General features: G+C 35.6%; 1 protein-coding gene across 1 annotated transcript; it reads left to right on the top strand.

Moving 5' to 3' along the window:
- Positions 1–74: 74 nt before the first annotated feature.
- On the top strand, positions 75–5,503 carry LOC107772960 (eukaryotic translation initiation factor 4E-1-like). Its single transcript, XM_075229869.1, has 5 exons — positions 75–439; positions 3,066–3,231; positions 3,343–3,477; positions 5,139–5,204; positions 5,283–5,503. The coding sequence occupies exons 1-5, from the start codon at positions 192–194 to the stop codon at positions 5,331–5,333; spliced, it is 666 nt and encodes a 221-aa protein (XP_075085970.1). The 5' UTR covers positions 75–191; the 3' UTR covers positions 5,334–5,503.
- The last annotated feature ends 15,394 nt before the right edge of the window (positions 5,504–20,897 follow it).

The raw sequence follows: 20,897 nt of genomic DNA, 5'->3' as shown, positions 1-20,897 counted from the left end.
AAGTAATTTAATAAATAATAGCTATAACAAGCTAATAATGACATATTGGTTTTTGAAAATTTCTCATTATTTCAAGTTACCGTCCAAAATAAGGAAAAGGAAGTCTTGAACCAAAGAAGAACTACAAGTGCCCCTTTTCCTACTAAAATCTATTACTAAAAAGCAAGCTACAACCTAGAAAACACACGAAAATGGCAGAGGAATCTGAGAAATTGCGGGTAGATGAAGTAGAAGTAGCCGACGATGGACCTGAAGAAGGAGAAATCGTGGGGGAATCAGATGATACGGCGTCGTATTTGAGCAAAGAAATCAAAGCTAAGCACCTGTTGGAGAATTCTTGGACTTTTTGGTATGATAAAAATACGAAATCTAGACAAGCTGCTTGGGGTAGCTTCCTTCGCGAAGTTTACACTTTTTCCACTATCGAAGATTTTTGGGGGTAAGCCTTTTCATATTCCCTCTGTTCCAATTTAGATAACAGTCTTTCCTTTTTAGTATCCTTAAAATTATATCTTTCTATATTTAGTAATAATTTAGTTTTAAAATATTATTTTACCCTTAATGTGATTTATAGCCACACAAATGTATCACTCATTTTAGATGAAAAAAAATCCTTTTTCCCCCCTTAAAACTCCGTGCCGAATCAAACACTAGTCATGTTAATTGGGACGGAGCGAGTATTATATTTCGTGTTAGGTTGTTGTGTTCTTTGGTTGTAAGTAAATCATGGGGTTTTACTGTTCAAGAATTTTGTGGGTGCTATAGGATTTTGTTGAATTATGGTTTTGAATAGCTCCTGAATATCTGCCTTCATATAGGGGAAATTGGCTGAAATCTTCAATTTTATGTGACACTAAATCTGTTAAAAAAAAAGACACCTTTATATATTTCGAAATAATAAGTTTAAACTTCTCATTGTACTGTTCATGAGATGATTTGTAGCCACACAAATGTCTATCTTGTTTTAAAGTTTTTATTTTTCCTTATTAAACTTCATGCTCAGTCAAACAATGGGTCTATTGGAAATAATTTCTCTATCCTCACAAGGTAGAGGTAAGGTCTGCGTACACACTACTCTCCGTATACCCCACGGTGTGGGATAATACTGGGTATGTTGTTGTTGTTGTTGTTGCTCAGTCAAACAACATTACATAAATTGGGACGGAGGGACTATCTTGTTTGATTTTCAGCTTAAGGAACTTTTGTTTCACAATTATCAGATTTTTCCTGTCCTTGCATTTTTTGTTACCTTCCTTGGTGTTCAGTTAATGCAGCAACGAGGGGCAATCTTACTTTGGAGTGCCTGAATTGGTTTGAGCTTAAATTTATGCAAGTTGTATTAGTACCTACATTGCTTTGTTGATGCTGTTGTAATGTGTAACTGACTTTTCCAGTTAGTTACTTTAAAAAATGGAATTTTTTCTCTCAGTTACTTACCAATTTTAGTTTTGGTTAATGGATCGAACTCATTACATTTAACTTTCAATGAATAGATATATCCTCTTTGGTGGTTGGAAGACAGAGAATTATCTGGTGTAAAGTAGGGAAAGTGCAAATATGAAAAGAGATTGAGACATTTTGGATGGGGTAAAGAATGACCCTAGAAGTTCTAGGAAAGTAAAAGTTACTTGTTAAAAGTTCATTCTCTTCGGTTCACCACCTTGTCTAGGAATCACTTCAATTCGGTTATATTGTCGGGTAGTTCTTTTGCTTCCAATATAAGAACATCTGACCTGTTAGTCAAATATCCATATTAGCAACTAAGGATATGTTGCAGGCACTATTTTGAGCTAATAAGGTAGTGGATAATGCTTTGGTTTTAGTTTTCTCTCCTAAGCAGGATATTATAGTTACTATTTTCCAAGTACCAATTATTACTTTTCTTAAATGCACATATAAAGGGCTGTCAAATTTAGCCCAAGCCCCAATGACCCGCCCAACACGCTCAAGGTTGGGCTGTTTATTGACCCGCCCATTTGTTGAACTCAACCCAACCCATCTCAACCCTTTTAAAGTTGTACTGATATTTAGCCCAAATTGATCCATGAGTAACTTTGCCAGAATATCTTAAAAATAATTCTTTTTTGTTTGATATGTTATATATGGCCATAAGAAAAGAAAAAGTCTTATTTAGTATTATACAATTCATAAGAAAACAACACATATTAATTAAAGTTTGGTAAGAGTTGGGCGGGTTGGGCTATGACCCAAATTTTAGCCCATCTTGGCCCAACCAATCTCAGCCCAAGTAATTTTTGGGCGGATCAATGACCCGCTCATTTATTAACTCAGCCCATTTTGACCCGCCCATTTGACACCCTAAGTTCTTACCTGTGACGTCTCTATGTGCATTTGTCTTCATATACCAAGCTGATTATTCATTTAAAAAGATAAAGATATCTGCTTTTCTATTCCTTAATTAGGCTAAAATTACACTGATCTCCCCTCTAGATTGATGAGACTAAACGTAGCTGCAGACCAGTATTTCAATGTCATTCTTGGTTATTTAAGTTGTCTGGTTTGAGTTAGGTGGTGATGATTTGAAATTGGTGTCTGCCTTAGATGCATGTTGTGTTGCTCGGATGCGGGCGCGGGTATACCATAGTGGTGCAGATCTAAAGGCCGGATCTGTCATCACATAAATTTTAGGATTCGGGGATATGAATTCAAGTACGGGTACAGGTGTTGGGATACAACCAATAAATGTATATTACTACATATATAAGTATATATTTCGATTAATTAAAGTTATTAAACTAAATCTAATAATTCTTTTAATAAACTATAAACACCTAATCCGGTGTGGATTCCACACCCACACCCATGTCGTGTTGATACGGGTGCGGCAAAGATTTTGAAGAGTCCGCGCAACATAGGATGCGTGCACCTTGTTTGGTGAGTTCTTTATCAGTCTAATTTCTCAAGGCACTTGAGTTATTGTACAACTTGGACTATGTCATGCCTATTTTGATATTCTGCATCTTGGATTAGATGTTTTCAAATGCTATTATCCTGTTAGCTCTTGATGAAATCCTTGAACCATCTCGCTTAAATTCTGCAAACAGTGTTTACAATAATATCAACCACCCAAGCAAGTTAGTTACGGGAGCAGACTTTCATTGTTTTAAGCATAAAATTGAGCCAAAGTGGGAAGATCCTGTATGTGCGAATGGAGGGAAGTGGACAATGAGCTTTAGTAAGGGTAAATCTGATACCAGCTGGCTATACACGGTATGCTAAAGATATTTTAATTCAGTTCTTAATGTTAGGGCGCACTCTAGTAAAGTTATTTTCCCCTTGGTATTTTCTTAACTCTTATTTTCTCATTTGGGATTATTGTAGCTGCTGGCAATGATTGGACATCAATTCGATCATGGAGATGAAATTTGTGGAGCAGTAGTTAGTGTCCGTGCTGGCCGTGCTAAGGGAGAAAAAATAGCTTTATGGACCAAGAATGCTGTAAATGAAACAGCTCAGGTAATTTGCTTGTTACCAGTGAATTACCTATTTATAGTATTCCGTTTCTTCAACTGATGTGATGCACTTTATTTTTTAGTTTGTTACAAAAAGAGTGATACCCTTCTATATTTAGGAATAATTTAACTTTGAACTTTCCATTTTACACTTAATGAAATGATATATAGCCCACACAAATATCTATGGCTTGTTTTAGACTACAAGTTTCAAAAGTCTTTTTTTTCTTTCTTAAAATGGATGGAGGGAGTACTTTTTATTTTTGATGTCAAAGACCAGGTTTGTCGTATTCGTTGACCAAGTGGACAGACATTTTTGTTGTGTACATAATGCAGTGCCGATGTTTATTCAAGATATACATCATCTATACCATCTTGTGATTCCATTTGACAATAATGTCATAAGATAACTTGTAATATAATGTCAGCGACTATTGCACCCACGGATGTGGCCTAGTGGTCAATGAAGTAGGTTGAGAACCCTGAGGTCTAAAGTTCAGATCCCAGCGGAAGCAAAAATACTAGGTGATTTCTTCCAATATCCAAGCATTGGTGGGTAGAATTACCCGGTACCTGTACTGGTGGGAGGTAGCATATACTAGTGGAATAGTCGAGGTGCCGGCAAGCTATATATATATATATATATAGAGTTTCATTCCTGACATAACTTCTTTTGACAACGAGAAACTGATGTATAGTACCCTATGTCATACATGTATCATTGGGGAAGTTAGAGGGGAAGTCATCAGATGTATAGCACGGTTTTGTACTTTTGTTTACATTCTAGATAATAGAGGATACCTCAAACTTCAGCACCCGGTTTATTTGTCAAACTTTTTAGCCTTTGATAGTGAATTACTATATGAAAAATATATATAGCTGGAAGCCAAAAGGAAATATGCCTATGTATGAAGCAAAGTGCTAATTTGTCTGCGATAAATTATTGCTTCTTTGGCAATTGAGTTGTGTGAAGCTTGGATAAAGAGAACTTACAGAGGAAAAGATAATGTTGCGGACTGGTCCAGGTGTAGGATGTTATTTCTGTGAAGCCGTGATATTGCTGTCAAATAGTCTGTTGCATTCCTGCTTGATATGTCGTTACCAAGTATCTAGTGTTAGGAGATTCTGGCATCATTCCAAGATCTGCAGCCGGTTCAAAAAGTCTTTGCAATTCTTTTATCCCAAAGGTTAAGTATTTTTTTTGGTGTACAATTTGGTATCCGGTACTCACTGACCCGACTAATTGGAATTCCTGCCGCGTAGGGCCTTCTAGAAGGTAAACACTCCCTATCATATATTTCTCCATTCATAGGGCTCGAACCTGAGACCTGGTTAAGGGCAGAGGGAATCCCTTGGTGGTCCCAAGGGTTAAGTATTATTTTATGCGTGATAAAATACCTTTTTCTGTCACCCTTTCCCTTAGTTTCTTTTTCTCCAGTGCACGTACTCCCTTCTGCTAGAATATATAATGGTCGACGTTCCCGATTCCCCCTTTTTTGATGGCCTCATCCATTTGAAATACCAGGCCGTTTTAGTCTAATTTCGCAAGTGGATCCCCTTTTGTGCATCATTGACAATATTGAATCCTTTCAGCTATTACCAGTTTGTTAATTTTTATGTTAATACTTGATATCAAGCTTGTTCTCTTGAAACTTCTATTTGCAGGTTAGCATTGGTAAGCAATGGAAGGAGTTTCTAGATTATAGCGACTCGATTGGCTTCATATTTCATGTATGACATCTTATTTATGGTATGCCTTGAAATCGTTTTTTCATAATTTGCAAGACTCATAATCATCTTCTTTTGCAGGACGACGCAAAGAGGCTCGACAAAGGTGCCAAGAATCGTTATACGGTATAGTTTTCTTGCTACAATGGGGGAATGTAAAAAACGGAATCTGTACTGGAAAGTTTATAGACACTAGCTTTGTTTGTACAATCATCTATACATTTGATAAGCTGCCAATTTGAGTACCTCTTGTATTAGTGTTTGTACTTTTAATTGAAGAAAGTTGTTCGGTTTTGAATTAATGCCTTCGCAATAAACTTTTAAAGAATAAAATCTAGGTTGACCTTTTTAGTTTTTCTTTTTTCTCCACCATTTATATCATGGTTGAAATTAAAGTGGTTATAAGCGTTTTCTAAATTATTATGCAGACTAGTTTTAGGGTACGTGTTTTCCGCGTGTACCTATGTCAATAAATATATATTTTTAAAAAATTATGTACATATTATTATATAATGTGTTTGAGTTATTGAACAAATATTTAAAAAAAATATAAGTTCTAAAAAAAAGTTTATTTTTTGTTGATATTGTGATGAAACCCAACCACATCCCCCATGTAAAAGTTTCCTTCATTGTCTTTTATGCTATATCATGATATAATTTATTAATTAATATGCGAAAGTAGAACGCGTAAGTGCATAGTAATTAAAAAATCCGAATAAGGTTGAGATTCTTTTTAAAATGGTGCTAATATAAAGTTTTAAAGGATTGTTATTTTGTTTACCAATTTAGTCGTTTGTATGAATACAAACTATATTTAAAATAAAAGTAAGTTACATCTTAAATTAATTTTAATAATAAATAATTGTACTAAAATAAATGCCTTGACAAAAAATGAAAAGAAAAAAAATTCACAAACAACAGAGAGACGGCATAAAAGAATACAAAAGCAAAATTTCATAAAAGCTTAAGGAAAAATAAGTAAAATCTCATTTGATTTTAAATTATAAAATATTAGGAGTTTATCATAAATTCAAATAAGATAAATTTTAATAGCTAAATCTTAATTAATTTCAAAATTCTAAAGGTTAGAAGTATAGTTAAATAATAATTTTTTCAATATGAAATCTATATTTAAAGGAAAAAAAAAAGACTGATTACGTGCAGTCTCTGTGGAGCGATAATAAAATTTTGACATAATGCATCATAAAAATATTTATTTAACTTATGCAAAAACATCAAAGCTTATGTAAGTGCAAGTGCACGTTCGTGTTTTTTTATGGTTGCATTATATGTTACACCGTAATACACATGTATTGCATGTCAATCGTTATAAAATTAAAAAATTTAAAAATATACATTAAAATTATATATAAAGTCTCGATTTATATTCAAATTTTCGTCGTCCCTGATAGCTTATTTTTGTTACTTTCTTTGTGGATCCTTGGAAGGAAATATAGAGAGGATATCTTACCTCAACTTTACTCACTTATATGTCCATTAGACTGTAAAAATCCTGAATATAAGAGGATTATTAGACGATGTCATCCCAAAAGTACACAATTATGTTTTTTAACAATATAAGCTTAAATTGCTGCAAAAAGTCTTTTTGTACAAAGGTATACATGTATATATAACCAAATACAATAAAATTAAAATAAGACCAAATACCATAAATTAAAATAAGCCAATCACGTCTTATATAAGAGTGGAAAACAAAACAGTTACCATAATTGATAACTTAGATTGACTCAACTGTTCATTTAATCAACAACATAAAAAAGTTAGAACTATAAAAGCTGATATTTGACATGTAAATCTAGGAATTATTTTATAACTGAAACACTCACAAATATAATAAGAATAAAATTCAAATTCAAAGTGCATTAGAAACAAAGAAAGAAACTTACAAAGCAAGTTAAAGAAAAAAAAAGAACTTGACCATTAATGTAGTTCCCTTCAACCAAATTTTTGTTTTACAGTAAGCAATAAGAATATAGACATTACAGTATAGACGTTGCATGAAGCAAAATGCAATGATCTAAAAATTATAAGAAAAATATTATAAATAAGTAATTGTAATTTGGGTTTTCTAATTTGTGTTTATATGTACAATTTTATCCAACATAAAATGCATTTACGAAGGGCAATAAAGACGAACGACATTTCGTTAAGGGCCTTCGTGCTATTGTAACGACCCGGCCGGTCGTTTTTAGCATTATAACCCCGTTCCCCTATTTACTTCTCAAATTGTGATTTACAGTTATTTTATAATTTACCGGGTTAGTTGGTTCGGGTCCGGAAGAAATTCGGAGTGAAATGAGACACTTCGTCTCATAATTGAAAATTTTAAGTTAGAAAAGTGACTGGATATGGACCTATGTGTAAACGACCTCGAATTTGAATTTTGATGATTCTGATAGCTTCGTATGGTGATTTTGGACTTAGGAGCGTGTCCGGAAAATTATTTGGAAGTTCGTAGAGGAATTATGCTTGAAATGCCGAAAGTTGAATTTTTAAAAAGTTTGACCGGTGGGTTGACTTTTTGATATCGGGGTCAAAATCTGATTCTGAAAATTTTAATCGGCCTGTTATGTCATTTATGACTTGTGTGTAAAATTTGAGGTCAATCGGACATGGTTTGATAGGTTTCAGTGTTGTTTGTAGAAATAAAAAGTTTCAAAGTTCATTAGGCTTGAATCTATGTATGATTCATGTTTTTAGTGTTGTGTCGGAATTTGCTAGACTTTTGGTATTGTATTAAACATTATGTTTTCAAACTTAAAGGAAATCGTGGGTTATTGGTGTTGCCGGCTTGCCTAGTACTGAGATAGGTACCATCACGACATGTTAGGATTTTGGGTCGTGACAAGTTGGTATCAGAGCTCTAGGTAACATAGGTCTCACGAGTCATGAGCAGGTTTAGTAGAGTCTTGCGGATCGGTACGGAGACATCTGCACTTATCTTTGAGAGGCTGCAGAACCCTTAGAAAAATTTCACTTTCTTGTATTCTATCGTGCGGAATTGATTCAGCTTGAAACATAACTCTTTGAATTCCTTCCACACATTCGTATGCGCACATGAGCGCTCGGTATCAGCTGTGCATCGCCGGCTTGTGATTCCATAAATGATGTTTGAGACGTGTATTCCATGTTCTGGTGATGGGCCAGTCTGGAGGACTTGAGGCCAGGTTTAGATCGCAACTTAGGCTTGGTAGCTTCAGTTGTAACATGTATATTTGGACTCATATGTCCGGTAAGTCCCTACGAGTGGAATTTATGGCTCGATGAGCGGTGGAATGGCTTTGTGATGAGTATGATGTAACTGCGGGATGTGTTAAGACGATTTAAATGTGACGAGAAGTGTTTCCTTGAAATGTAAAGGAAGGCCATTAGGTGCTTTATTTTCGTTTTGATGTGACGTACAGTCTCGAGTTGTGAGTATATTGAAGGATCTTTCACGTTATCAAATTGTGGGGCAAATTAAATTTTCATGTCTTGTCAATGAGTTTGGAGTCAAGAAGAGCAAGTGCTTGTGTAGTAATTATGGTTGCGAATGGGCATTTCTAATGTTGATGGCTCAAGAAGGATGATCTTCGAAGAGGCTTAGAGTCGGTAACATTTTATTGGTTCAGGTACGACAGAGATGCATTTTGATTTGATGCAATAGTCGGACAGCAAAGTATGAGGGAAGACATGACGGGAAGTATTTCGTAGTGGTTGAAGTACTAGCAGGTCAAGTAGGAGAAGTAGAGGTTGAGAAGTTGCTTAAAGGAGATGGTTTAACCGAAGTAAGAATGGCAGATTAGCATATGGATTCTGTGGTAGGGTAGTCGCGTGCCTTGAGAAAGTGTAGAACGGTTTGGAATTGTGATAGAATGTAATTTGGCCTACGGACTTTATTTGGAGTGATGATTATTGTACGAAGAAAGATTGAATATGGCAGAAAGGAGTTTGTTTGAAATGAAGAGGGATGTGAAGATCTGATTATCGTTTCAGGCACAATATGACTTGAGTTCAGAAGGTATTGTTGAACTTTCAGTTTATGTCAAAAGGAAAAGTGCAGACTTATACAAATGGTGGGCGAGCATGAGCTCAGGAGATTTTACTGATTACGTGGTCGTTGCACCCAGTGCAGTGTCGTTGGGAGATGTCGGTAAGGAATTCCACAGGTGGGTTATCTCTTGTTAGCAGTTAGCGGTGGCATGATGTTGATGAAGCTTCTACAAGGAATATTACTTGCTACCCGATAAGAGGTTGAGTGTGTGACTGTGGTTGGCAATTCAGAATGTTCATGAAAAGCTTAACAAAAGACTTCGAGAAATTTGGCGGGTTAACGGTGCAAGATCTTGATAATTGAGAAGGAAAAATCCTCATGGGTTCTAATTTTATATAATTGCAGCTTAAGGCTAAGTGGGGGAGCCTGCTATTGACAATTTGATTTCATGGTTATGTGTTAAATTTTTGTTTTGGTACGAGGCATACTTGTGGATTAGTTATGACTTGCAGAGGTTGAGATCGAGGATGACTCGAGTAAAGAAATTCCCGAATACAGGTTATACTGTACTTATGAGTATATGAAAATCCTGGGATGATCGAGTTGTTATTGTTGGATGTAGTACGCATAAAGTATGAATTTGATTGGTAACGTTAAGGCAGGGTTACTTCTTTCAGTGTGGTCAAGCTAAGGGAGCACGTGTCTTTCGGCTCGTTCGGGCGGTGTAATTTAGATTTGAGTAGAGTGGAGGACTTTCTAGAAGGTTCTAATGGATTCAAAATGTATATGTAGCAATTGAAAATGTTTCGAATTTGTATATCACTAGAATTGGTTACTTACATTGGATGGTATCGGGACGTACGGTAATTCGGTATGACTATGGATTCTACATTTCAGTGTAAGAAGGGTAAGAAGAACAATTTTAAATTCACATAAGGTATTTTCAGAGTGGACGTTTCGATTGTGTTACTTATGAAGGTGCTTAAGAAGAATATATGAATTTATGGGCATTAGGGTGAAGCGATTTTATGTTAGGACGTCTGGTAGTGAGCTTTAGGTAAGGATCGTGGAGTTCTAATAAGGAGAAGTATCAACTTGAGGATAATTCAGAAGAAACTCAAGTAAACAGGACCACTGAGTAGTAGGCGAGACCAGTATGGTAATGGCATGTCCGTCTCTTTTGGGGTAATTATGATGTGGTGAGACTCTACAAATATTTTGGTAGCAATATTCTTGGGTTTGGTAACCTACGTGGCTTGGTCGAGTTAGAGGAATTCAGTTTTTATAGATTGGTTATGTGCAAACAGATTTCAAAGTGTTCTTGATTGTTTCTACCATGGTTTGAACCGGATATTTTCTACTGGTATGGGAAATGTGTTGTGTATTATGAATTCCTCCTAGAAGGAAGCAAGATGGAGGCTACGTAATGACCGGGTATGTAATTTGATGGTTACCCAAAGTTGATAATGAGATTCTCGTGCTTGTCACATGATGACAGGATAGATGTGGTGTGTGGCGCGGGATTAAGATTTACATGTACAAGGTGGCAGTTCATTCTTGAAAGGAAGATCACGAATTTTGGACAGAATAGTTAATTTCAGATAATTAGATGAATGTTATAACTGCTCGGTAATCCCTGAGAAGGGTGTGCATTTCAAAAGGCGCATTGTGTTTTGACTTACATATGTTCATTGGTATTGAAGTACTCACCTGGTTGATAGACTGCTGATATTCAAATTATCGCTATATGGCACAGAAGAATTATAAAAGTATTCCTTATGGGAAAATCGTGAATGGAAGATGTGTTAGTCATTCTAGTGCTGGAGTTGGGATCAGTTACGGTGATTCATGTATTTGATGAATTTGGAGACTGAGAGTTCTCAGAAGTATATTGTTTCAGGTTGCGGCCTGTTTGAGGTGAGTATTTTATTTTAACTCAGTGGAGGAGCTAGTTGCGTTAACTATTTGTGATAGCTATGCACTATGAGTGTGCATATATGTGAGGTTTGAGCCCATGTGCGGGCATTAGAGCAAGTATTCATATCGGAAGAATGCTTAGGCTATAATATGCCTAGAGTTAACTGTTAAGCGTAAAGTTATAACATTTTCCGTATTCGTACCTTTGTTGAGAACTATCTGGGCTATACTTGAGGTTACAAAGAAGATGATTCCCTGAATAAACGGGGTAGTTACTATTTCCGCATTAACTTGCACATTTGAAGTGTGATAGGAGACTTTGCACATGCTTAGACTATGGCGTGCTATTTATACCAGTCCAGGAGCATGAGAATCTTATTTCATTATCATATACAAGTGTACTTGTTTAATTGCTCATGTATGATATGCTGGGACTGGAGGCCTGTGACCATGTCAGGCGATTCATATTATTGGCACGTGAGTTATCCGTGCCGTGTGTGGGAATTTTATTTCTTTGATAATTTATCGGATTTCATTGCTTTCCTTCCTCTACGATAAAAATTACATGAGCAGCGTATTTGAGGAATTGTGTACATGCACCTACGGTTATCCTCTTCATGAAATTTGAGGAGTTGGTTGTAACATGGTGGTTGTGGTGGTGCTTGTTGAACTTGCAATATGGTTCTCTTCCTTGATACATCTCCTATATTTGGGTACACGGATTGGGCAGTGGTGGCTGGAGTTATATTGATGTGGCGTGTCTGTGAGATAGTTATGTTTAATAATATAAGGTCATTGGACCTAGAATGAGTACTATCAAGCTTGATTATGGTATATTCAAGAGGGTTATGGTTTTGGTTGGGGCGAGAGAGCTCCATGGCTAGTTGATCTGATGAGTGGTTATGTGTTTTTAATTGTTTCTTTCATCATTGGCAGTGTACGAAGGTTGTGGAATGAGGTTATGTTGACTGTGGGGGTTTTATACTAGTACTTGGTTGGTTTTGAGTAGTTACTGTGATCAGAGATGGTGTTACGAGTATGCGAGTTGTGTAGTATATAATACTATTGTATCTGGGATTATGGTTATTGCTGGGTACAACTTGTTTAGGCTTATACAGTGTGTAAATATAAGATTCGTGTCTTGAAAAGAAATTCTAGAGGTTGGAAATTAAATTCCAAGGTTTTTGGGCTAAGGCTAAATTAAGGATTTCCAGTTGTATTGTATTGTCAGGCCTATGTGGAATAGGGTGACGTGGGATCACCCAGGGGTACGCGAGTGGTAAGGTGGAATAGTGATTTGATGGCTTGGAACAACTCTTGGCACGTTCGAGGATGAACGTATGTTTAAGTGGGGGAGAATGTAACGACTCGATTGGTCGTTTTTAGTATTATAACCTCGTTCCCCCATTTACTGCTCAAATTGTGATTTACAGTTATTTTGTGATTTGCCGGATTAGTTGGTTCGGGTCCGAAAAGAATTCAGAGTGAAATGAGATACTTAGTCTCATAATTGAAAATTTTAAGTTAGAAAAGTGACTGGATATGGACCTATATGTAAACGAACTCGGATTTGAATTTTGATGATTCTGATAGCTCCGTATAGTAATTTTTGGACGTAGGAGCGTGTCCGAAAAATTATTTGGAGGTCCGTAGAGGAATTAGGCTTGAAATGTCGAAAGTTAAAGTTTTGGAAAGTTTGACCGGGGGGAGGGGGATGACTTTTTGATATCGGGGTCAAAATACGATTCGGAAAATTTTAATAGGTCTGTTATGTCATTTATGACTTGTGTGCAAAATTTGAGCTCAATCGGACGTGATTTGATAGGTTTCGACGTTGTTTGTAGAAATGGAAAGTTTCAAAGTTCATTAGGCTTGAATCTATGTGTGATTCGTATTTTTAGTGTTGTGTCGGAATTTGCTAGACTTTTGGTATTGTATTAAACATTATGTTTTCAAACTTAAAGAAAATCGTGGGTTATTGGTGTTGTCGGCTTTCCTAGTACTGAGATAGGCGCCATCACGACAGGTTAGGATTTTGGGTCGTAATATTTGTAACTTTAAAATTAAATTAAAAAATTATTAAATCTTTTCTTATTTGAATTAGGTAGAAATTCATAATATTTAGAATTTTAAAGTTCATTAAAATTTTACCTTATAAAAGTATTTCTTTAAAGAAATAACTATAGATTTCGGTCCTATTTCCTTGTTGGAATCCATAACTTAACGTGAAGGGAAGTTAAAAGTGAGGTGTTATTACTTGGCCTAATTTATAGAAAATTTTGAGGTAAAATCTTACTCAATCTCAAACTCTTAAATATTAGGAGTTCTACATAGATCAAATAAGGAAAAATTTAATAAGAATATATTTATTTGATTTTAAAATTCTAAATATTAGAAAAATAATTAATTACAATCTTGTCCAATGTGAACACTATTTTTAAGGGGCAAAAAATACGAACGACAATTCGCTAAGGGCCTTCGTACTTTTAATATAGTACTAGCATTTGTGTACGTGCGTTGCACGTGTACTTCACGTCATTATATATTAAACTTTGTGTTTGACTTATAAAGTAAATATTAAATAAGAAAGTATAAGTTCTAAGAAATATGAATGTTGATCTCATTTAGTTAGCTCAATAAGAAAAGGAATCCCGCCAAAAATAATTCTTATAAGTCTTATGTACTTTATTGTGATTTATGAGAACTTTTGCGAGAGTATTTTATGAAAATTATTTTTATTTTTATGACTTAAAATCAGAACAAACAAATATTATAAAAAATACATTTATCAACAAGTAAATAAAACAAATTAAAATTTTAATTTTTTGGTCTTTTGGAAAGAAGAGGTTTGCCTTATAGCTCATAGACAAAAATTAATAAGTGTGAGCATGTAATGTTTACCCTACCAAATATTCCTACCAAATTAATAAATAAATTATTCTCATTTATTTTTTTAATTATTCGCAATTATTTGCATTTAGTTGCATTTCTCACGCATTTTTAGCATTTCTGAAATCATAAAAAATTACAAAAAATATTTAAATCTTCATCATATAGCATTATTAGGTTTTTAATTTAATTTAGCACTTAATTACATAATTTGATCATATTATTAGAAGAAATATTTTTAGTTTTAGCGTTAGAATTAGTAATTTGTTCTTTTAATAATTGAAGATTAAATAATTATGAAAATAATACAAATAGATAGGTGGTTTAATTTTACAAATTAAGATAATTTAGCACTTAATTTAGGATTTGATTAAATTAAATAGATTTTAAAAGTTAATTAAACAAAATGGGGTTAGTTAGCCTAAAAAACCGGACTGGGCCAATCTTAATCAGCCCAATCCCCACATACACGGTCCAAAACACCCAAGCCCAATACTGTCACGACCTCAAATTCCCTCCGTAGGAGGTCGTGATGGCACCTAGTCTCTAAGACTAGGTAAGCCGATCAATGCGGAATAATCATAAATATCTAAAATAAATGAACTACAATTCAATTAATTACAACTCTCAAAATCCGGTAGAAATAAGTCAAAAGCTTCTAAAAATTTATTCTCAATGTCTCTATGTATCAAGGTTTAAAGAAAAATAAGGAAGCAACATAAAAATGATAGAAGGGGACTTCGGAGTCTGCGGACGCTGGCAGATATACCTCGAAGTTTCCATGCGGAGGTAACTCACTGACGTCTAGACTGGTAAGATGTACTTGGATCTGTACAAAAAGATGTGCAGAAGCGTAGTATGAGTACACCATAGCGGTACCCAGTAAGTGCCAAGCCTAACTTCGGTAGAGTAGTGACGAGGTCAGGTCAGGCCCTACTGGAAAATAGATAATGACATAGAGAAATGTTTAAATAATTTAATAAGATAAAATGACTATGAAAATAAATCAAATAGTATGCCACATTTAATGACACCAAGTAATTGCAAATAATATCTCGTGGAATCAAAACAGAATTCCTTTCAACTTTATGAAAATCACAATAATTAATCGAAGGCAACTATGGCCATAAATCAATATCAACAAGGGCACTATCGAGGTACCGCCTCGTAGTCCCAAATCATAAATAAATTCACAATATCTCATTTTCTTATCTCACCGCGGGAGCCTTCACAATTTATTTGAAAGAAAATATTTTTCCCGAAATAGCATCCCGCGTTTTAGCCATCCTTATTACACTGCATGACTTCTAGTAGTTTTTCCTACTAGCCACACATATCAAGCCATCCTTATCTCACCGCATGCATTTTAATACCCAGACCTTATACCACCGCATGCGTATCAATATCACAGTATATCACAATTTGCACCTCAAGTGCCCAAATATTTCAATTTGCTAAAATAAATCAACAATATTTTTTCACAATAAAGTGCTCACGGCTCATGCCAACATAAATCATCAATAATATTTTTCTATAATAAAGAGCCCACGGCTCCATCACAATGAGTACAAAAATCTTACAAAAATATTTAGGAATAAATAATTTAGCAAAATAACATTTCAAAATCTTTAATACGTTGCTTCAATACCAAATTTAAAATGTCAAATACTTCATATTAATAATATTTAATTTTAAAAAAATCAATTTCAAATAATGCACAGAATAAAAGAAACCATGTTTCAACCAAATAGGTAAAACAATTGGCAGGAAAAGGTCAAGCAAATTTAATGTATACAAATCAAATCAATGATGGAGAATATAACAAGATTTAATAATTTAATTAATGTGCAATAGTGATCTTCATAATTTAAACACATAATCCTTCACATTTAGTCCGTGTACACACTCGTCACCTCGTGTACACGACTTTCATCATATTACAATTAATACCAATCCTAGGGGAAATTTCTCCCACGTAAGGTTAGACAAGTCACTTACTCTACCGAGGTTAGTCTTGGCATTTACTGGGTACCGCTGTGGTGTACTCATACTACGCTTCTGCACATCTTTTTATGTAGATCCAGGTACATCTTACCAGTCTAGACGTCAGTGAGTTACATGCGCACGGAGACTTCGAGGTATATCTGCCAGCGTCCGCAGACTCCGGAGTCCCCTTCTATCATTTTTATGTTGCTTCCTTATTTTTCTTTAGACCTTGATACATAGAGACATTGAGAATAAATTTTTAGAAGCTTGTGACTTATTTCTACCTGTTTTTGGGAGTTGTAATTATTTGAATTGTAGTTCATTTATTTCAGATATTTATGATTATTCCGCATTGATAGGCTTACCTAGTCTTAGAGACTAGATGCCATCACGACCTCCTACGGAGGGAATTTGGGGTCGTGACAAGTTTGTATCGGAGCAGTTAAAATTTTCAGAACTGGATTCCGACCCCGATATCAAAAAGTCAACTCCCCGGTCAAACTTCCAAACTTAAATTCCTATTTTAGCCATTTCAAACCTAATTTCACTACGGACTTCCAAATAAAATTCCGATTACGCTCCTAAGTCCAAAATTACCATACGAAGCTGTTGGAGTCATCAAAATTCTATTCCGGGGTCGTTTATAACAAGATTTAAGACTATAAATTTACAAGAATGGAATTTCACTCGCATACTATGACTCGATCACAACACATAGATGCTCGTCACCTCAACTATACATCGTATTCAACAACAAAATACGAAGCAAATACTCACACAATACCTATTCCCTCATGTCAAAGTTAGACACGATACTTACCAGTACATGGGATCGGTTGTACTGATGTTGCACTCTGGACTTTCTGTGCAGATTTTGATACCGGCTCAGGTTGATCGAGATTTGCTACTGGTCCGTTGTTCGGAGACTCAAGGTAGATCTGTCGGCGTTCACAGACCTTGAAGTCCCCGTCTATCTTTTATGTCCTACTGTTTTCTTTCATTCAGACAGTTGTATTTCTTTCAGACTATTACTTGTAGTAAATTCTAGGATGCTCGTGAATTGTGACTCCAGATCCGGGTGGTAGTAATTAATATAGTTTTATGATATTCCACACTTATTATATTTCATCTTAGTTAATTATTGTCATTTTGTCTTTTTATTTTTTTTTGAGCCGAGGGTCTTTCAAAAATAGCCTCTCTACTCCTTCGGGGTAGGGGTAAGGTCTGCGTACACACTACCCTCCCCAGACCCCATTAGTGGGATTTTACTGTGTTATTATTGTTGTTGTTGTTGTTAGTTAATTATTGTTATTTACTGAATGGAAATAAGGAATTGGTTTAACGATTTTTCTAACGTTGGCTTGCCTAGCAAGTGAAATGTTAGGCGCCATCACGGTCTCGTCGGTGGAAAATTTTGGGTCGTGACAAATACCCAGAACCGGTCCGCCCCATCACTAAGTGCCAGGCGATCCTGGCCGTTGGTCTTTACAAGATCCAATGGCTCGGAACTCGCCTCTCATTTAGTATATACATGTCCAAACGACTCCTACCCCCTCATTTCGTCACATCCCCCTCTCTCACATATCTAAACCTAGAGATGACCCCGTCTCTCACCTCTCTCTAACCAAACCCTAGCCGCCCCAATACACACCTCCCACGCCGCCGTCGGAAATCGCCCTACGGCGGTGGTGTACCTCCAAAGCCACCCAAACTTACCCTATACACTCTCCTCACCCTCTAGAATCCCACCATAATAACTGATCCCCCCAAAACCCCACCAAAATCGACAGATTTTAGATCTTAGATCCCAGAAACCCTAATCCCGCCGCTGTAAATCGCCAACGGCGACGGTGGACCTCCAAAATCCCTCAAACTCATACCATACGCTCTCCTCACCTCCCTGAACCTCACCCTACCAACCAAATTCCCAAAAAACCCACCAAAAACCCTAGATCTTAGATCTAGGGTCTCCGAAACCCTAGATCTATTTTCTATTTTTCAACCTAATCCGTTTAATAATCCTCCTGCCAAGATCTCCCATCAAGGATCTCAGATCCCAGACGGGAGTCTTGGCATGAGGGTTTTTAGCGGCTAGATCTTTTTTTGGTATTTATTTATGTTATTTTCTATTTTTCATCTTTATATTTTGTGTTTATTGTCAATTACTGTTCTTCTTGTTTTTAATTTTATTTATTTATTACTGTCTCATATTTTGGTTAAATTGTTTAAATTAAACAATCTTAAATAAAAAAATATAAAATCAGTGCTTAGACATATTCTATTTTCCTTAATTTTTTATTAAGCGTTTTAATATGTGTTGTTATTTTTTATTTTATTTACCTTTTTTTTTCTATTTTTATTTTTATGTTTTATCTTTATTAGTTATGAGTTTATTTTTATTATTACTGCTTTTTTATTTATTTTTTATTTTTTGTTAAATTAATTGCCCTTTTTTTTTACTGTTGTTTGGATTGGTTAAGAGCTGGGCCTCACTGAAATGGCCCGTTCTACTTGGCTCATAAATTGGGCCTGTCTGAATGAATAGATAGGCCCATAGCTTTGTGAAAGCTAAAAGAGCCCAAAGTCCTTAGGCCCAGAGTCACCTAACTCAGGCCCAAAATCGATCTAGTTCTGAGGTAATTCTAAGACCCTTAAGGGTCAGTTTTGAAATCCTAATTCTAAAAATTATTTAGAAAATACTAGAAACTTTTAGAATAGGGACAACTGTCCCAATGCTAAGTAGGATAATAGGGATAAGATCCAAAAATATTCAGAAATTAGATACTTGTCCCTTTTCTGAGATAAGGAAGGTACTAGAAATTGGACAACTGTCCATTTATGTTAAGAAAGATGCCATTTCCCTAATTTATAGGGAATTCTGGCAGATTCTTTTGTACCCTAATTCTCATCCCTTTTCACTCTCTCACTCTATAAATACACTCCTCCTTTTTAATTAGAGGGGGATTGATTCTAGATCGGAATACACATTACAGACACATTATAGACACATTATAGACTGCTTTGAGATTTTGCTCTCTTTCAAAGGAAAAACTTCTGAAAATCAACCTTGATCTTTCAGAATCAAAAAATATACATTCCTTTCCTATTTTTAAAATCTGGCCGTCTTCTTATTCTACTAGGTTTCATTGCTGCTGCTTTACTTCAATCTTTTAGAGACTTATTTTCTTACTTATTTGTTTCTGCTACTATCAAGGTACTTTCTTAAACAATTTAAATGTTTAAATCTTGCTGTATCATGACTATGATTCTACTGGTTGTCAAAAATCTGTGTTCTGTTTGAATATTACATAAAGTTATTTGGTTGAGAGTGGTTAGTTATTCATACTGCTTTAGTCATTAAATCATGATAGTTTTCATGTTAAAATGTTCTTAAAACTATAAAAAAACCTATTTAAAGCTTTATATATTCACAGAATCTGTATGTGCGCGTGTAATAGTAGAAACAAAAACAGCACACACACACATTTTTAGAAAATATATTAAAGTAGTAATAGATAGATTTGTTATCACTAATGTAATAATTTAGCTTTTATATTATACTATCCGGTACAATGGGCTGGTTTAATTAGTAGTTTTACCATTTCATTTGAAACAATCAAATATAGTAAATCTGATTCCATCAGTTCTAAGTCATGAAAAACTAGGTTTTACAAGCAAACTTAATAGCCATCAAGGTACATTTTCAGGCCCAAATCAATTGGGTCTATGAGATTGTACTCTAAAATTTTGGCTGATAAATTAAATTGATAATTCAAGTAAAGGCATTGATTTTTGTTTTAAATACTGTAACGACCCGACCGGTCGTTTTGAGTATTACAACCCCGTTTCCCTATTTACTGCTCAAATTGGGCTTTACAATTGTTGTGTGACTTGCCGGGGCAGTTGGTTTGGGTCCGGTGAGGTTTTGGAATGAATTGGAACACTTAGTTCCAAGCTTTAAAGCTTAAGTTAAAATAGTGATCGGATGTCGACTTATGTGTAAACGACCTCAGAATTTAATTTTATGATTCTAATAGCTCCGTATGGTGATTTTGAACTTAGGAGCATGTCCGAAAAATTATTTGGAGGTCCGTAGTGGAGTTAGGCTTGAAATGCCGAAAGTTGAATTTTTGGGAAGTTTGACCAGGGGGTTGACTTTTTGATATCGAGATCGGAATCCAGTTCTGAAAATTTTCATAGCTCCGTTATATCGTTTATGACTGGGGTGCAAAATTTGAGATCAATCGGACGTGATTTGATAGGTTCCGGTGTCATTTGTAGAAATTGAAAGTTTCAAAGTTTATTAGGCTTGAATTGAGGTGCAATTCATGATTTTAGCGTTGTTTGAGGTGATTTGATGGCTCGACTAAGTTCGTATGATATTTTAGGACTTGTTGGTATATTTGGTTGAGGTCCCGAGCGGCTCGGGTGAGTTCCGGGGGGTTAACGGATCATTTTTGGCCTTGGTGAGATTGCTGATCTGTTGCTGCATTTTTCTGATTTTCTCTTTCGCATTCGCGAGTGGGCCCTCGCGTTCGCGCAGAGTGTTTTCTGAGTGTGAGGTTTTGTTCTTCGCGTTCGCGAAGGAGAGGACGTGAACGCGAACGCGAACGCGAACGCGAAGGTATGGTCTGTGTGTGCATCGCGAACGCGTGAGAGGTGTCGCGTTCGCGAAGAGGAGTGAGGCGATTGGGGACCCCGAGTCCTTGTTCTATGCATTCGCGAAGGTCTGAGCTGGTAAAGCTTCGCGTTCGCGAAGCCACGGTCGCGTTCGCAAAGAGTTAAATTTGTGGGCATGTCACGTTCGCGAAGAAGAGAGGCATGGACAGAAAGTTTAAGTTCAAAAATGGGACTTCGTCCCATTTTTCAATTTTAACGATTTGGAGCTTGGATTGAGGCAAATTTTGGGC

This window comes from Nicotiana tabacum, chromosome 14, assembly GCF_000715075.1.
Source record: "Nicotiana tabacum cultivar K326 chromosome 14, ASM71507v2, whole genome shotgun sequence".
NCBI lineage: Eukaryota > Viridiplantae > Streptophyta > Magnoliopsida > Solanales > Solanaceae > Nicotiana > Nicotiana tabacum.
The sequence above is the reverse complement of the archived record's forward strand: the minus strand, read 5'-3'. Positions and strand labels throughout refer to the sequence as shown.

Coding starts and splice junctions, on each gene's coding strand:
- LOC107772960 (XM_075229869.1), top strand. CDS start 192: ATGGCAGAGGAATCTGAGAAATTGCGGGTAGATGAAGTAGAAGTAGCC. Junction 440..3,065: donor ACTATCGAAGATTTTTGGGG/GTAAGCCTTTTC, acceptor TTCTGCAAACAG/TGTTTACAATAATATCAACC. Junction 3,232..3,342: donor ATACCAGCTGGCTATACACG/GTATGCTAAAGA, acceptor GGATTATTGTAG/CTGCTGGCAATGATTGGACA.